The sequence below is a fragment of the Anarrhichthys ocellatus genome, unplaced genomic scaffold, assembly GCF_004355925.1.
Source record: "Anarrhichthys ocellatus isolate YVR2014 unplaced genomic scaffold, GSC_Weel_1.0 scaffold6, whole genome shotgun sequence".
Lineage (NCBI taxonomy): Eukaryota > Metazoa > Chordata > Actinopteri > Perciformes > Anarhichadidae > Anarrhichthys > Anarrhichthys ocellatus.
This window is the reverse complement of record NW_022280036.1, coordinates 11,205,088-11,219,361: the sequence shown is the minus strand read 5'-3', so window position 1 is coordinate 11,219,361 and position 14,274 is coordinate 11,205,088. Positions and strand designations below refer to the sequence as shown.

General features: G+C 43.0%; 1 protein-coding gene across 11 annotated transcripts in view; it reads right to left on the bottom strand.

The window, feature by feature from the left end:
* Positions 1–14,274, bottom strand: part of tjp1a (tight junction protein 1a) — an 83,418-nt gene that overhangs the window by 6,104 nt on the left and 63,040 nt on the right. For 6 of the 11 annotated variants that reach the window (XM_031846725.1, XM_031846729.1, XM_031846730.1 and 3 more), the window contains 17 exons: positions 14,069–14,174; positions 13,710–13,860; positions 11,759–11,867; positions 11,439–11,658; positions 10,017–10,201; positions 9,706–9,801; positions 8,727–8,753; positions 6,657–6,739; positions 6,101–6,311; positions 5,035–5,135; positions 4,599–4,949; positions 3,435–3,686; positions 1,398–2,216; positions 1,148–1,230; positions 797–973; positions 530–636; positions 73–317 (listed from right to left, as the gene is read on the bottom strand). In XM_031846725.1, coding sequence (XP_031702585.1) covers positions 73–317; positions 530–636; positions 797–973; positions 1,148–1,230; positions 1,398–2,216; positions 3,435–3,686; positions 4,599–4,949; positions 5,035–5,135; positions 6,101–6,311; positions 6,657–6,739; positions 8,727–8,753; positions 9,706–9,801; positions 10,017–10,201; positions 11,439–11,658; positions 11,759–11,867; positions 13,710–13,860; positions 14,069–14,174 — 3,323 coding nt within the window. The remainder of the gene's footprint in view (positions 1–72; positions 318–529; positions 637–796; positions 974–1,147; positions 1,231–1,397; positions 2,217–3,434; positions 3,687–4,598; positions 4,950–5,034; positions 5,136–6,100; positions 6,312–6,656; positions 6,740–8,726; positions 8,754–9,705; positions 9,802–10,016; positions 10,202–11,438; positions 11,659–11,758; positions 11,868–13,709; positions 13,861–14,068; positions 14,175–14,274) is intronic. The other 5 variants (XM_031846727.1, XM_031846728.1, XM_031846735.1 and 2 more) reach the window with 2 other exon arrangements.

Below are 14,274 nucleotides of genomic sequence, written 5' to 3'. Positions count from 1 at the left end.
CCCCCCCCCCCCCCCCTTGTATTTCTAATTATTTGACCCTCTTTAGAGGGCTGCACTACATCGACCGCTTACCTTTGGAGCAGGGTCAGGCTTGTCATTGGGCAGAAGGTTGTGGTTGAATTTAGGACTGTCGAACATGCGTGTGAAAGGCTTGGCTGACGTGGTGTAGGGCTTGGGTGCGTAGCGGTTGTAGCTGGCTGCTGGTGGAGCTGTTTTTGGAGGATGTTCACTCGTGCCGTTAACTGGAGACTTCTCGGGGAAACTCTTGTGAGGCAGGAAGTTGGTCTGGACAGTGTCGTCCCGGCTAGGAGGTTTGGCTGTGGAAGAGCCATGAGGGTCAGCCAAAGAGCTCCACAGTGTGTGTCACTGAGCGTATGTTTGTTTGTATGGAATCATGTACACTTTGGCATACAGGTCCCTCAGTAGTACAGTGTGTGATACAGACGCATCTTTACGCGATTACAATCTAGTATCAGATAATAAAATCCCCACTACAGGTTTTTTTTCCTTTGATAGAAGACATTTGTACCTTCAGGTGCGGGTTTGGGCAGTATGGTTGGTGGCAGAGAGGGCGTCACCTGGGGAACTGGTTCATATTTTTTCTCCACTGGAATGGGTTTCTCCACCGACTCCGTCCTTAAATCACAAGACCAAAACATCAATTCAAGAATCACAGTAGAAATGACGATATTTATAAAAAAAACACAACTGATGTTAAAACGATAGATTCGATTAATGCGTCTTTTTTCAACATTCCTTCCAACTAACGCTTGGGAATGTGTCTGACAAGCCTCACCTGGGGTAGTTGTTAGTCGTTTGTGCTTGAGGCTGGGGTTTGTTGGGAATGACCTGGAGCCTGTCAAAGTAAGACAGCTGTTTCCTGTAGTAGTCCTCGTCCTCATCAGGGTCGTAATGGTTGGAGCGCACAATGTCATCAGCAACATTGGACGGAGGCTGCTGAGGCCCTGAGGCTCTGAGGTTCAAAAACAAGGTAGAGATGGTGAGATCAGAGCGAGAGAAGAGGAGTTAGCGATGGCAAATGGCCAAAATAACAGTGCAAATTTGACAAAGATGTGAAATTAAAGTGACTAATTACACGATTTCATTTAAATATTTATATAAAAACATTGCAGAAACATGGGCTTACCTAAAGGTCTTCTCTTGATCCAGGTTGCTCAGAGAATTTGCCTTCGGGATTACTCCGCCTGCTTTCAAAGGTAAATCAGCTGCCTGTGATAGCAAAAACAATTATTATAAATATTAAATGAAATATTAAGAATCGGCACTTCTGATGTGCCTATTTCTGAAGAAGTTGAAGAGCAAATATCCAAGTTAAGTACACTGGTAACAACTATAAGTGCATAAAGCGCATTAGGTAATAAAGCTAAACAGTTCACCTTGTTTCCAGATAAATCTCCTGCATCTCTGGCTCTATCCACGGACACAGAGCGTTTGTTCTCGAACATCTTGACCCTTGTCAGGACTGACTGTGGCTGCATGGCGGGGTCCTCCTGTAGCTCATTTCTGGCGGGGAAAGACTTTGGAGCCTCTGCAGGAGACGGTGACGGGGCGTCTGCTTTGGGAGGTGGTGTGGGGCTGGTTTCAGAGTTCACAGGAACAGGGTCGTACTGCTGAGGTTTGTAGCTCTTTTGTTGTGGCGCTGGTCCCTGGTTATACGTAGGCCGCTGGGCAGCGGGGTCTGGGGAGTGGCCAGCTGAAGGGTACCCGCTCAGGTGAGGATCCTGGTTATAATGCAGGTCAGGCCCTGAAGCAGGAGGTGGAGGATCGTCATAGCGGACGGGACCCGGACCTGTTGGTTTACCGTAGCGAGGCCGTCCGTCAAATCCCTGCTGAGGTGGGGGCTCGTCGTAGCGGAGAGGCGGGGTGTACTGGGAGTCGGGGCCATCGGCGTACGGCAGACGGGGATCGTAGCCCTGGGAGTTGGCAGTAGAGGGTGGTTGGCTGTAGGGGTTCCACTGATGCTGGTCATAATTAGGCACACTGTTCTCGTAGGGCAGGTTAGAGTCATAGTTTCTGTGCTTTGGTTCTGGGTAACCACCTCCGCTGCTGACATCATACCGACTGGGTGGGTGGTCGTAATCTCTGTATGGCTGCTGGTCAGGGTGATATCCCTGCTGAGGGTTGTAGGTCACAGGCTTCATGCTGTGATTGATTCTCCCCACGTTGTCTACGCTGTATGGATCCTTCTGAAACATCTACCAAACAAATGCACAACAAAGAAAAATGTTAACAACTGCACAGGATCCACTAACATATTGCACAGACAGAAAATATGTAATATGAAAAACTGGACATACAAAAATCCATTAAAAGATAAGAAAATGAGAATATTAAAAAAACGTCTTAAATTAATTACAGAAGAAGAAACAAGAAGGGAAAGACCTGAAATAGAGAAACTGAGAGGGAGGGTTACTGATCAGATTATATAGTAGATTCAATAGAAATCGCAGCATAGCCAAACACTTATTGCAGCTGAAAAACATCACAATGTACCACTGTAGCTCCAAATTAACATTGAATTTTTTTTTTAAAAAAATACAAAGTTAAAAAAAAAAAAAAAAAAATACAACAAAACAATGGGATGCATTTTTCTTGTCTAACCTGAGAGAATATGAATTTGGTAAAAAAGTGTAACACAAACTACTTACAGAATGCCTATTGATAATTTGAGTAATACTTTTAGGGTTTCTCACACATAATGTGTGCACCGCTACATTCACAAGGGAAAATGTCACCCACTGTCTTGGTGCAATTATTAACATAAACATCCACAATAATATTTAACATTACAAGCACAGACCCATTATAGAAAAGCAAATATTTGAAATCCTGATCATCGGGAAGTAACCATTAATTATCCATCCTAATCAGCAGAACATTTGTGTTGAGCTGGTCTTTGTTACTTGGCCACGCCATAGAAAATTGATGGAAAATGAATGGCTACTTTTACAAGGAAACAATTCAATCTGCACTGATAAAGACAGCACAACGAGATCTACCTCTAGTGGTTAACAGAGAATGAGGCAAACATGTTGCAGCCATGCAAAGAGGATAAGCAACAGTGAGAGCCGCAGGATTTCCACCGCTCCCCTACATGTAGGCATATCAGCACAGCCATCACCTCCAAGCCCACTGTTGTTTACCAGCATTTGCTCACACGTGCACACACACACACACACACACACACACACACATACATACTCTTGCACGCACAATAACGCCCACAAACACATCTTGGTCTCTTCTGGGCAGCGGACATGCAGGGCGGCAGGAGAGAGAGAGCGAGAGAGAGAGAAGCATGGCAGCAGGAGGTAGGTAGGTACACAGGCAGCAGCAGCACAGCAGGTCAGCCGGGTCAGACCGAGCTGGGCTGAGTCAGTTCACGGGGCGTCCAGGGACGGTCAGATGGATACCTTTGGTTCTGGACTGGCCAGTCCAGATTGTAGAGGTTCTGGTGTGACGCTCTGAGGAGCTAGCTCAGGAGTGGGCCTCCTAAGTGAGCCAGCCTCTGGGTTGGGGCTTGGCTGGCTGTGAGGAGCTGCAGGAGCCTCGTCAGGGCTCAGACCCCCTACAGTTTTTACAGTAACGTCGACAGCAGGGGGCACTGTCTCAGCCAGGGGCTCAGGCTGCTGGGGGATGCTAGGGACGGCAGCGGCCTCTGCTTTCTGTGAAGTGGTTCAGAAATGTTTAATAACACGCGCTGACACTACGGTGCAGTACCAACAAGTGCTTCTACCTTCACAGCCCCACTACAACGGCCTGCTCCTCACTTGTGCCTACAGCTTACACGAATCAAACAGCCAATCACCCTCCTCCACATTAAACAGTAGCTGTAGATCAACCAATGTCATGTGAGAGTTAGGAATTAGCAGCAGGACAAGTTTTCATTGTTAGAGTATACTAATTTGATTTTAATGCTACGGTTACAATACAGTACTTTCTTTTCTTTCCCCTGTTATGCTCATTAACACATCACGAGACGACAAACACTTAGATGTGGGTGTCACAATGGCCAATTTGGGTGTTGATAAGTACATTTCACAGGTACACTGGATTAACACTGGCATTGCCAACATGCACATAATACTTTCTTGTGTCGCATCGTCCGGTCCTGATCACAGGTAAAACAAAAGGTAGGAAGTGCACGAAGGTGAGTACTGGTACAGACACTTTGACAAACAAGTTTCTTTTCCCAGTGACATCAGCAACAGTCACTCCAATAAGACAGCTTGTGGTAATATAGAGTACAAGAGTAACAGTAAAACTTATCAAGTTCTTCTCGTTTTCAAAAATAAAAAAACACACTCTCACAAACACCAATCAACAAACAGATATAGGCAAATAGATAAAATAAATAGTATAATAAATATATATATTATATAATATGTATATATTGCGATAAATACCTGACCACAGAAGTTTTCACTTTTGCACTGATATTGTTTGGTAACAGTAGATAGACAGAGTAACTGCAAAAATAACAAAAAGTGCCTTCAATAGCGCCTCCAGAAAACCCTTCTAACGCAAACCACGTCCTCCAGACAACAGGGAAGACGTGCCGCTCTCAGAAACGCTACCTGCTGCGGATCTGGTGCCTTGAATCCAGCCGGGTCGATGCGGTTCAGGGGGACTGGCTGCACTGTGTGCTGGTAGATAGCGTAGCCAGGGGGCTCCTGGATGACGGGCGGGTCCTCCCGAACAGGCTCAGAGGAGCGGGTGATGGCCGGCTCCGTGGGTGGTTCCACGTCATCATTCAGCGTTTCGTCCAGCTCCTGGTCGGTGTAGGCTCCGCCCTCTGTGTCCGTGTCCTCGTAGTCGGAGGTGTGGCGGCTGTCGGTGCTGTACATGGAATACTCACTGCCCGGTGCCGACAGATAAGACAGGCGGTCGTCGTGGATGTCCAGGTCATCCTCAGCTGCCCCATCAGCCTGGGAAACAAGACGTAAAGACCATTTAGAGTATACGCGGCTGTTTGTGTGCGTGCGTGTGTGTTTTTGGGTGGGCGTGTCTCACCTTGCCCTCTGAAACCCACACCAGCTGGTTCTGCTGCTGCTGGATTGTCTCCTTGAGCGCTCCAAACCAACCATCATTCATGTTGTTCAAGTTAATGGTCGCTGAATACACAGAGGAAAGGGCAGAAGAGAAGAAAAAACATCTCTCCAATCAAATGAGTAACAAGAATGTTTCCCAAAATAGCAATTAAGTAAAACAACAGTAGCATCATAATTAAAAGTTACTTTTAGATATGCACTCTAACCCATAAATGATCTGCCACTTTTACATGATTAGCATAATGTCTGTAAAGGGCACCAAAGTCATTTTGAAGGTGCTCTTTCCCACTTGAGACCCATTTTCTATAATTTTAAGAGTGAACAATAGCAGTCACAATGGCAGTTAAGAAGCAAGTATATTGTTTTTGAATAAAATGTGCAAACCAATCACAACAGACTAGGAAGTGATACTTTAAATACAAAATGAGGGAATTGCTCTCCCTCACTCTCAAGGACATGAAAAAAAGGCAGCAGAGAGGTAACTTGCCTCCTCCCACGTGCCAGATTCCCTACATAAGAATAGTCCGGTTGTATCCGTTTCCTAGTTTTACATAAAGTAATTGTAGTTGAACATGATTGTGAGGCTTGATTCTGAGAATAACTTTCAAATGAGATCCGGTGGATAAAAAGCGTAGAGGTACAAATGCAGCTTGTTGTGTAATAGTTATTTGGACTGAAGATTATGGGAAGAATCTACGCGTGTGCTGAATATGAGCCGGAGAAGAATACTCTTCACGCTTCTCCAATATCTTTATCACCAACAGATGCTCCAGCATAGTCACACCCCATAGTCACACCCCAACCCTTGACAGAGAGTGCGTGCTGAGTAAGGGCCCTGTGGGTGCTCTTGTGTGACAGTCAGTGCTGAACAAGCGTTTGTCAGGAGTGTGTGACAGCCTCTAACACTGCGGCACTCAATTGTCAACTTCCTTTGAAATGTGTCTGTGCTGCCTGTAAGATATCCATCACTCCCCCTCCGCTGGTTTGGAGCCCCCGTCTAACCCCTCCCTCCTTCCCACTAGACTCACTGGTGAAGAGGTGGTGGTTGTTCTTCCTTAGTTTGAGGGCTCGGTCAAAAAGCTTCCTGGCACTCTTCCTAGACTCAGGGCAGAGGCGGGTCCTCATAGTCTTCACACCCTGCTTCGTGTCTGGGTTGAGAAACACCACAATTGGATACCACTGAGCGTAGTTCAGACGGTCCACTGCATTAGGGGTGATGTCCAGCACTGCATGCTTGTCCTTCAGACGCAGAGAAAAAACATAACTGTTTATTTCCATGAAGGTGAGGATTGAATACTATATGACCAACACCATGATGCTTGTTTCACATATTGTGTGCAGCAGATCTTGAACACGGGCAAGACAACAGCTCATCAGTCTGGATTAGTTTCGCAAGTGTACATGCCACGGTATAATCAACCACTTTGTCGAAGTTCAGGCACTTTAAGCATTAACGAGTACAGAACAGCAGAGGGCAGCAGTGAGCTGCCGTCGTCTCATTACCATAACAAATCTGTCAAAAGATGTTTGTATCTCGACCGTTTGTCTGTATTTCTAAACACGTGTGCACATCTTGCTTCTTACCCGGTCGATTATCTGTTTGATGGTGTGCAGGCGAATGATGCCGGAGCTCTTCTGGTCGGTTCCTGCATCCCTGGGTTCACTCCCTATAGAAGACAAACGTACAGAGTTACTGCACATCACATCAACACAAGTGACAAATAACAATAAAACATGGCTGTGCCCCCATTAGGTATTCTTGTAGCGCGCATTTGTCAACTCCCATAAATAGAGCTGTTGAATACGGAATAATAATCTCCGTACGGGAGAGGACAAGTGTACGTTTATGAAAACAGCTAGAGAGTAGCAGCCAATTCATGCAATAGTCATTAGGTATTTTGGGGAGGTTTAGGGAAATTTTATTCAGTGTTGAACGACTGTGTGCGTGCAACTGCATGTAACAGTATATAAATTATGGTGCAGGAAATGTGTTATGTGAGAAACACTGACATGAAGTATGCGCATACAAGAGCATGAGGGTCATTTTGGGATTAATGAGAATACAGTGTCATTGTAAGCCTCAGGGATTTAAGCAAGGATGTGAAGAGGGGTTTATGATTCACATTAAGATAAGCAATGGTTTCCTGCCCAGACACACAAGGTTCAAAAGAGGGCAGTCATCTCACCAGGGTGCAGTCTAGTAATGACTCAAACACACCACAGCACGGGGCTTAATGTCTAACATTTCTCATTTCTAATAGGATCTATGATCTGAAATCACTGCTCTGATCTACCCAAAAACATTTTAGGGAGAGCAGATAAAAACAGCCATGCAACAAGTCAAGATCTAAGCGTATGCAGCAATGCTGAAAACATTAATGTTGGGATTCAGTCATGTCTGTGCAATAAAAAAATTTGAAAGACCAATTTTGTCTATCCATTGACACGAGGGGCTTTATACCAACACACACACAAACCGTCAGTTTTGTATGATACATAATACGCTCTATGTTTTCGTACAGTGGCATCACAGAGGTGGTTTGTTGTAGTCCGAGTTGTGAGCCGTAAAATGACCCATTTTGATCAGATTTCATACGGATACATTTGTGGTTCAGCTCGTACATGAACCCCGATATCAAAGCCATAGATAGATGGTTACTTTTTCAGCTGACTGCTGAGATGGTTGGAGATGAGACCATTTCATCTCATAACTAATTTTTGGGTGGTATTGTGGGCAATTTTTCAAGAAAATCTATCCATTTCATTTTCATGGGCAAAGCTTCAGCTTGGTGAGTGAATGCCATGTTGATTTGGTTAATTAATTACGTGAGATTTTATGGGCAATTAGGGATAAATGTTGTAGAAAAATCATACAAATTGGGTGACAACTTTTGGAAGCCCAAATAAACTCAACCTTCCCAGTCTATTCTGTATTATCTATTCATTTTCTGATGATTTTATTGGAAAGCAACTCCACACATCTCAGTTTTCATGGCATATTAACTGCACAGCTCCACGTGCTGCCTTGTCGTTGTCTTTCTACGCGATACATTAAGAGGGGAATACCACTGAGTTTAGCTCTATAATATACTACTGTATTCATTCAAGGGTAGTGGACATGAATCAGCATTCACTAATCTCTAACGATCAACATGCAATATCACAATGGCAAACAGCTCCTTAGAGATTTAAATTTGGGCAAAAAGTGTAGAATGGAAAATTCATTCTCAACAATACATTTTTTTTCATATCTAATGTAAGTATTTAGATGTGCATCATGTGATCCACGCTAATGCAGAAGCGCTTTTTAAAATCTTAAATATATATTTTCATTGATAACAAGTGCATTTCAGTCAATACGTCAAAATTACATGGAAACAAAAAGAAAAATAGCTGTGTGTAAATATGATATTGCATTTCTTCAGTGTAAGGTCTTCTGTCATTCATTTTATAGTCATGCTAATATTTAGTAAAACAATCATTATTGCCAATTGTATTGACAAATGTGAATTCCTAAATCAAGTGCTATTCCCCTACACGCATTGTTGAAACATCGATCGACCAGATTGCCACCAAACACCAGTTTACAGATTATCTGCCATTCACTGAATTAATAAAACAAAACAAAAAAAGTTGATGCACTAAGTGACATACTTTCCCCTCCTTGTTGTTGCTGTGTTTCTGAAAAGAAAATACAGTTACACAAACATCACTGGAGTTACGCAAATAAACATCAAGGAATGGAATCACTTCTGATGTGGGGTGTGTACTGAATGTGTGTGTGCGCGTGTTTGCAATGGCATGTGTTGTTGTGCACTTAAAGTCATTGAGATTCAATACGGTGTGTTAAAATAAAACACACATTAAAGAAGGTTGCAATCTATGAAGTAAGAGGCAGTGGATGCGGACTAAAATAAACGAGTGTATGCAGCTCTGCCTGGACTGTAGAAGAGTGAAAGATAAAGAAAGAGAGAAGCTATAAATAAACCGAGGAAATAATTGACACAACTTGACTAACTGACCCACTAAACTGTGAATATCTAGTTTCAGTAGCAGTAGTATTGTGGAGTTAAGCAGAATTAATTAACATCCAGTGAATACCGACTCCTCGCTGGAAAAAAAAACTACTAAAATATAATGTTTCTAACCTTCTGTATGTTATGAATACATAGAAACAGCAGAGGTTGTTGCATTTATCCACCTACAATCTTTCAGTTTATAATGACTTTGTCATGTTCTCATTCTGGTTCAACAATTTAACACCTAATAAACAATTAAGTAGGTGTGTTTTTAAAAACTTTTGATGAATCAAATCGGGTTTGCAACCTAAACAAGCATTGTTAGGGCAATCTTTACGGCAGAGCAACACATTTAAATGAAGAAAAGAGAGTCACAGGCAGAAGTAATGCTTGATGAATGTCTATTATCACTGGACACAAGTCAGGAAGAGTTACTGTTGCAAATCACTCACAGGAGGATTGACCACTACTGTGAATAGTTAATGGATACTAAGCAGTTAAACAGACCTCAGCTGTAGTGTGTGGTGCGTAAATTAAGAGTGTGGTTTCCTATCAATGCAAGACACACAGTAGGTCACAGCACAAGAGAGGGTGAGGGGTACTTTATCACTTACTTGCTAGTTCAAAAATGTCTGGCTCTTCCCTGGCCAGTTTCTCTCGGCCCACGTCTGCTATCGGCCCAAAGAGAACCACCGGCCTCAGGAACCCAGCTAGAAGAACACGACCAAGTCATGGAAAGCACCACCGGTTACCACCATGTATCACTTACAATACAAAATACTAAAATCAGAGCGTACAGTTGTTACCATATTAGAATATATCAGTAATAGACAAATGAACAGCTTTGCAATGCTTAGAAGCATAGAAACGTATAAAGAGATGTCGGAGATTATTGCTGTTACTGTCGAGGCGGATGTCCTCTTACCTTCCCTCAGCACCACCCTCTCATAAGCAGGGAACTTGGTCTGAACTGGTTGGGCCGACAGGTCTTCCCTGCTCTTACGCAAATTCCTCTTGGAGCTTCTCAATCCTCTGAATCTCCAGAAGTCCGCTCTGTCGCCCCCTGGTGTTTTGGGGAGGGTGTACTGCACGCTGGATAGCTGTTCAGCTCTGGACAAAGAAGAAAGTAGGAGTGAGGTCAGCGGTCAGCACTTCAATCAATGGCACTTTAAGACAGTTCAGGTATTCAGCTTTTCACTTACTACTGTTTGGAGAGAAAAGTCGTGGTGATATAATGGCACTGTGACTGCAACGCCATTGTACAGTACTGAGATGTAAATGGCTGTCATACTGATTATTGAGTGCATTATTGGCTGAAGAAATGCTGATGAAATACTTAGAGGCCATTTTATAGATAGGCTAATTTATATGTTGTCTTGAGGGCTCGTACAATCTAATTTATGGCTCAATGATCACATTATGAAGAGCTGACATATCATTTAACTCTGATGTTTCTGTGAACTCTTGATAGCAGAATAACAGTCAGTATTTTGACACACAAACTCATAATGACACAGGTTACACATAGAGAATATGTATAACAGAAATAAAGACTTTGCAGTGAAATGACGTCTTAGTTATAAAATATTGCAGATTTGCAAACCACTAATTTAAGTTAAGGCCATATTTTGCATTATCTGTTTCCTAAAGTTCATTGCAGATTGGTCAATATATTTAATTACAGTAGTAAGCGGTAAGGTGAGTTAGGCAGTTGGACTATGGGGAGGAAACTTTGAATAATAAAGGTCTTCCTTTGATGGATGTTTTTAAAACAATAATATTGCATTGTGAATGTGATTTTAGGGTTTTACGTTTTGAAAGAATATCCAGGGAGGCAGGTTTATCTTGGCTGAGAAGCTGACATACTGTATATTTCACCATGCTTCACGTATGTGATATGAATGCATGCAGCATATGGACAGCTATGTCTTTTCTGTGAGCAGAACAGAGAGGAATCTGTGTGTAAACACTGCCAGAGGCTGTTGAAGGCGGTGGAGACAGGCCTAGATAAAACCATGCTGTTGGCTGGATCATCATCTATACTACATATCCTCAGACACACTGACACACTGCATGTGTTAAATATGCCCTACATTAAAAACAGACTATAACACAGACCTAAAGCATTTTATCATACTAAATAATAAACATAAAAAAAACATGATAAATGTGTAAAATACAGTAGATTAAACAAATGAGCAAATGGAAATATGCTCGCAAATCCTTCCTTGCTACTCGCAGATCAACCACAATTATTTTATTCCTTTGTCTCCACCCTCGTCCATTCATAAAGTGCCAAAAACAAGCTGTACAAGTATTAAAAGGTGTGACCTGAATCTTCTTTTACCTGTTCTTGTTGGGGATGATGCCCCTTTCCACTTCCTGATGGTTCTTGCCAATACGGATAGCGAGCCAGGAGCCTAATTTGCCGTTGTAGAGCGTGTCTACTACGCGAAACACCTCGCCCTTGTTGAAGCTCAGCCCGTACGGCGACTCTTTCTCGTATTCAAAATGTGTCCGGATGTAGAAGGAGTCGCCAACGTCTGATTCCACTATCCTCCGATACACTAAAGACAAAGAACATAGCGAAATGATTACAGCAACCTTTTAAATGTGCTGGGTTTAATAGCTGATGCATTTACACTACGTCATACTGCCACCACTCACCATCCTTCTTCTTTTGGGCCAAAATAGTAACTTCTTCTCCTTTTGGGAGATCCAGCAGAAACAGCACAGCCTCCTCCCGGATGATGTTAGCAAAGTCCACATTGTTCACCTACGGATGCAGAACAGAAGACGTACTTACAGTCTCATCAAAGGACTGGTGGACTAGCACACAAAAGAGCAAATTATAAGCTCTTGATCTTATGTCCCAAAGTTTATCCCACTGTTTTTAAATAGTAACTGTTAAATGTAGAACGCTACTAGGTTAAAGTGTGCTCTATTCCTGTTTTTCCTCGACTTTCGTATTTTTTATTTTGACAAAAAACAAAACTCTAACAGCTATCGCTCGTTTTCTCACAAAACAAGAAGAACATAGAAAAAGTCAAAAGTGTTCCTCAACAAAAGCAGGGCCATGAATTCCCCTACGACGGAGCAGCCTCCTCCTCCTCCTCCTCTCATGCTGCTGTCCCAAAAACAATAACTGCTGTTTATTGACTCTGCTTGAGGGGCAGCAGGGGAACCAGAAACACATGGACGGAATCACTGAACCTCAGAAAGACACCTTTATCCTTCCCAGAAATAGGAGGGTGTGACGTCTTTATCTCCACACACACACCATGACCAAAGGGAAACCATCTAAAGATGGAAAACAATGTCCTGGAAGTCTCTGAGGTGTGTTGGTACAGTGGAGAGAAAACACACACACACACACACACACACGCACAGAGAGATCTATGCTGTGGAGTGGGAAGAACACAAGCCATAGTATATTCATTAAGAGAAGGAGATGCGGTAATGGACAGATTTGTCTGTAAGATAAATGCTGTCCATGAATGTCTGTGGGGAGACAAACTGTGCGGCTAAGTAGTCAGCCTCTTCTGTGCAGTGTAACACTACACAGATTCAGTTAGAACATTAAACAAAACAGGTGTAATGCTTGGCTGTTGTCTAAACACATCTGAATGGATCCAACACTGACATCAAGAGGGCTTCCATCATCCCATCAACAATGTTACTCTAGTGTTCAGTGGAACAGAAAGTCAACTGTTCCGAGGTCAGAGTGGAAGAACGACCATTGTGTCTTCACATTGGAAACAAGGGGCGTTTTGACACGAGACAGAGCCCAGAATGACTCATAGACTGACGGATACATTGTACTGTATTCCCGAGATCACTTTAGAGAGAAATAAAACTATTGTGTTTATGGGATCACATAGTTTCACCACTGAGTATCTAAGTCAGTGTGGGCAGCTACTGCTCGTCTATTTTCACAATAACACCAGATGTTCTTCCCACTTTCAAAATAAGTAACAGCTAATACTTGCTAAAAACAAAAGCCTGACTAAACTCTGACAGAAAACAATACCTTAAAGTTATCTTACAAGCTACATAATAGGGGGACAAAGAAGTAGCATGTACACTACGTTTACATGTGCACAAGATCAACAAGTTGGGAGAAATCTGTTTAAAACGAGGAAATCAGAGAACACTGTAAAACCTTTGTTTACATGCAGCAGTTTTCTTCACCATCACTTAGGCTGGCATATTTGATAAATGACAGTGTAGCCTGAGGAGTTATATTTCTTTGACAGACAGCGCAATGAAAGGACAGAATTTTATAAATAGTCCACAGACCTTCAGCTGTGAAAACCAACTTAGGTCTACTTATTTCAGCTTCAGTTGTTAGATCCAGACTTTGGGTTTAATTATTTGAACTGATCATTTTTCCTTTCAACCCACTAAACTGCTGCCTTACTGATACGCTTTCTTTCTGACAAACACTAGTGAAGCATATACAGTACATGGGCAACAAATCAGGTTTCTCCAGCAAAAATGTGTAAAGTGTGATTCTTTAAATCCCTCGCCACTATTTCAAAAACTACATTTCGTGTTTACATGTTACTGCAGAAAGCAAACAATAGCCATGTTGCTTAAGTGATGGAGTGTAGCGTACCCTGAGAATCTGGTCCCCCTCCTCCAGCCCTTCCTTAGCCGCAGGACTATCCTCCAGAACACCTGCCACAAAAATCCCCACATCGTTCCCTCCTGCTAACCGCAGGCCGACACTCTCTCCCTTCTTGAACTTGACCAGCTTCATACTCGGCCTGCAGGAGTACACAGGTAGACAGATACAATCAGGCAAACGGAGTCAGCAAATCATGGATCTAAAAACAATCATTCTAAGAGACACATGCAGACTGTGGTCTGACAACGGCAGGTAGGCTAATTCTTTAAGAGAATAACATATACACTGGATATATATGCCACTATCAGTCAATACTAAGGTTGGACGAGAGCATCTAGGACATTTACCTGAGGATGCTGTCATCATGAACAGCGCTGGGCACGGGGGCATCGGAGGGGCTGACAGGCAGATCCACGTCAGGCTGACCAGGCTGTGCATAAACTGGCTTTGGTTCTGTATCAAATACAAACACACTAAGTCAAATAACACACACACACACACACACACACACACACACACACACACACACACACACACACACACACACACACAC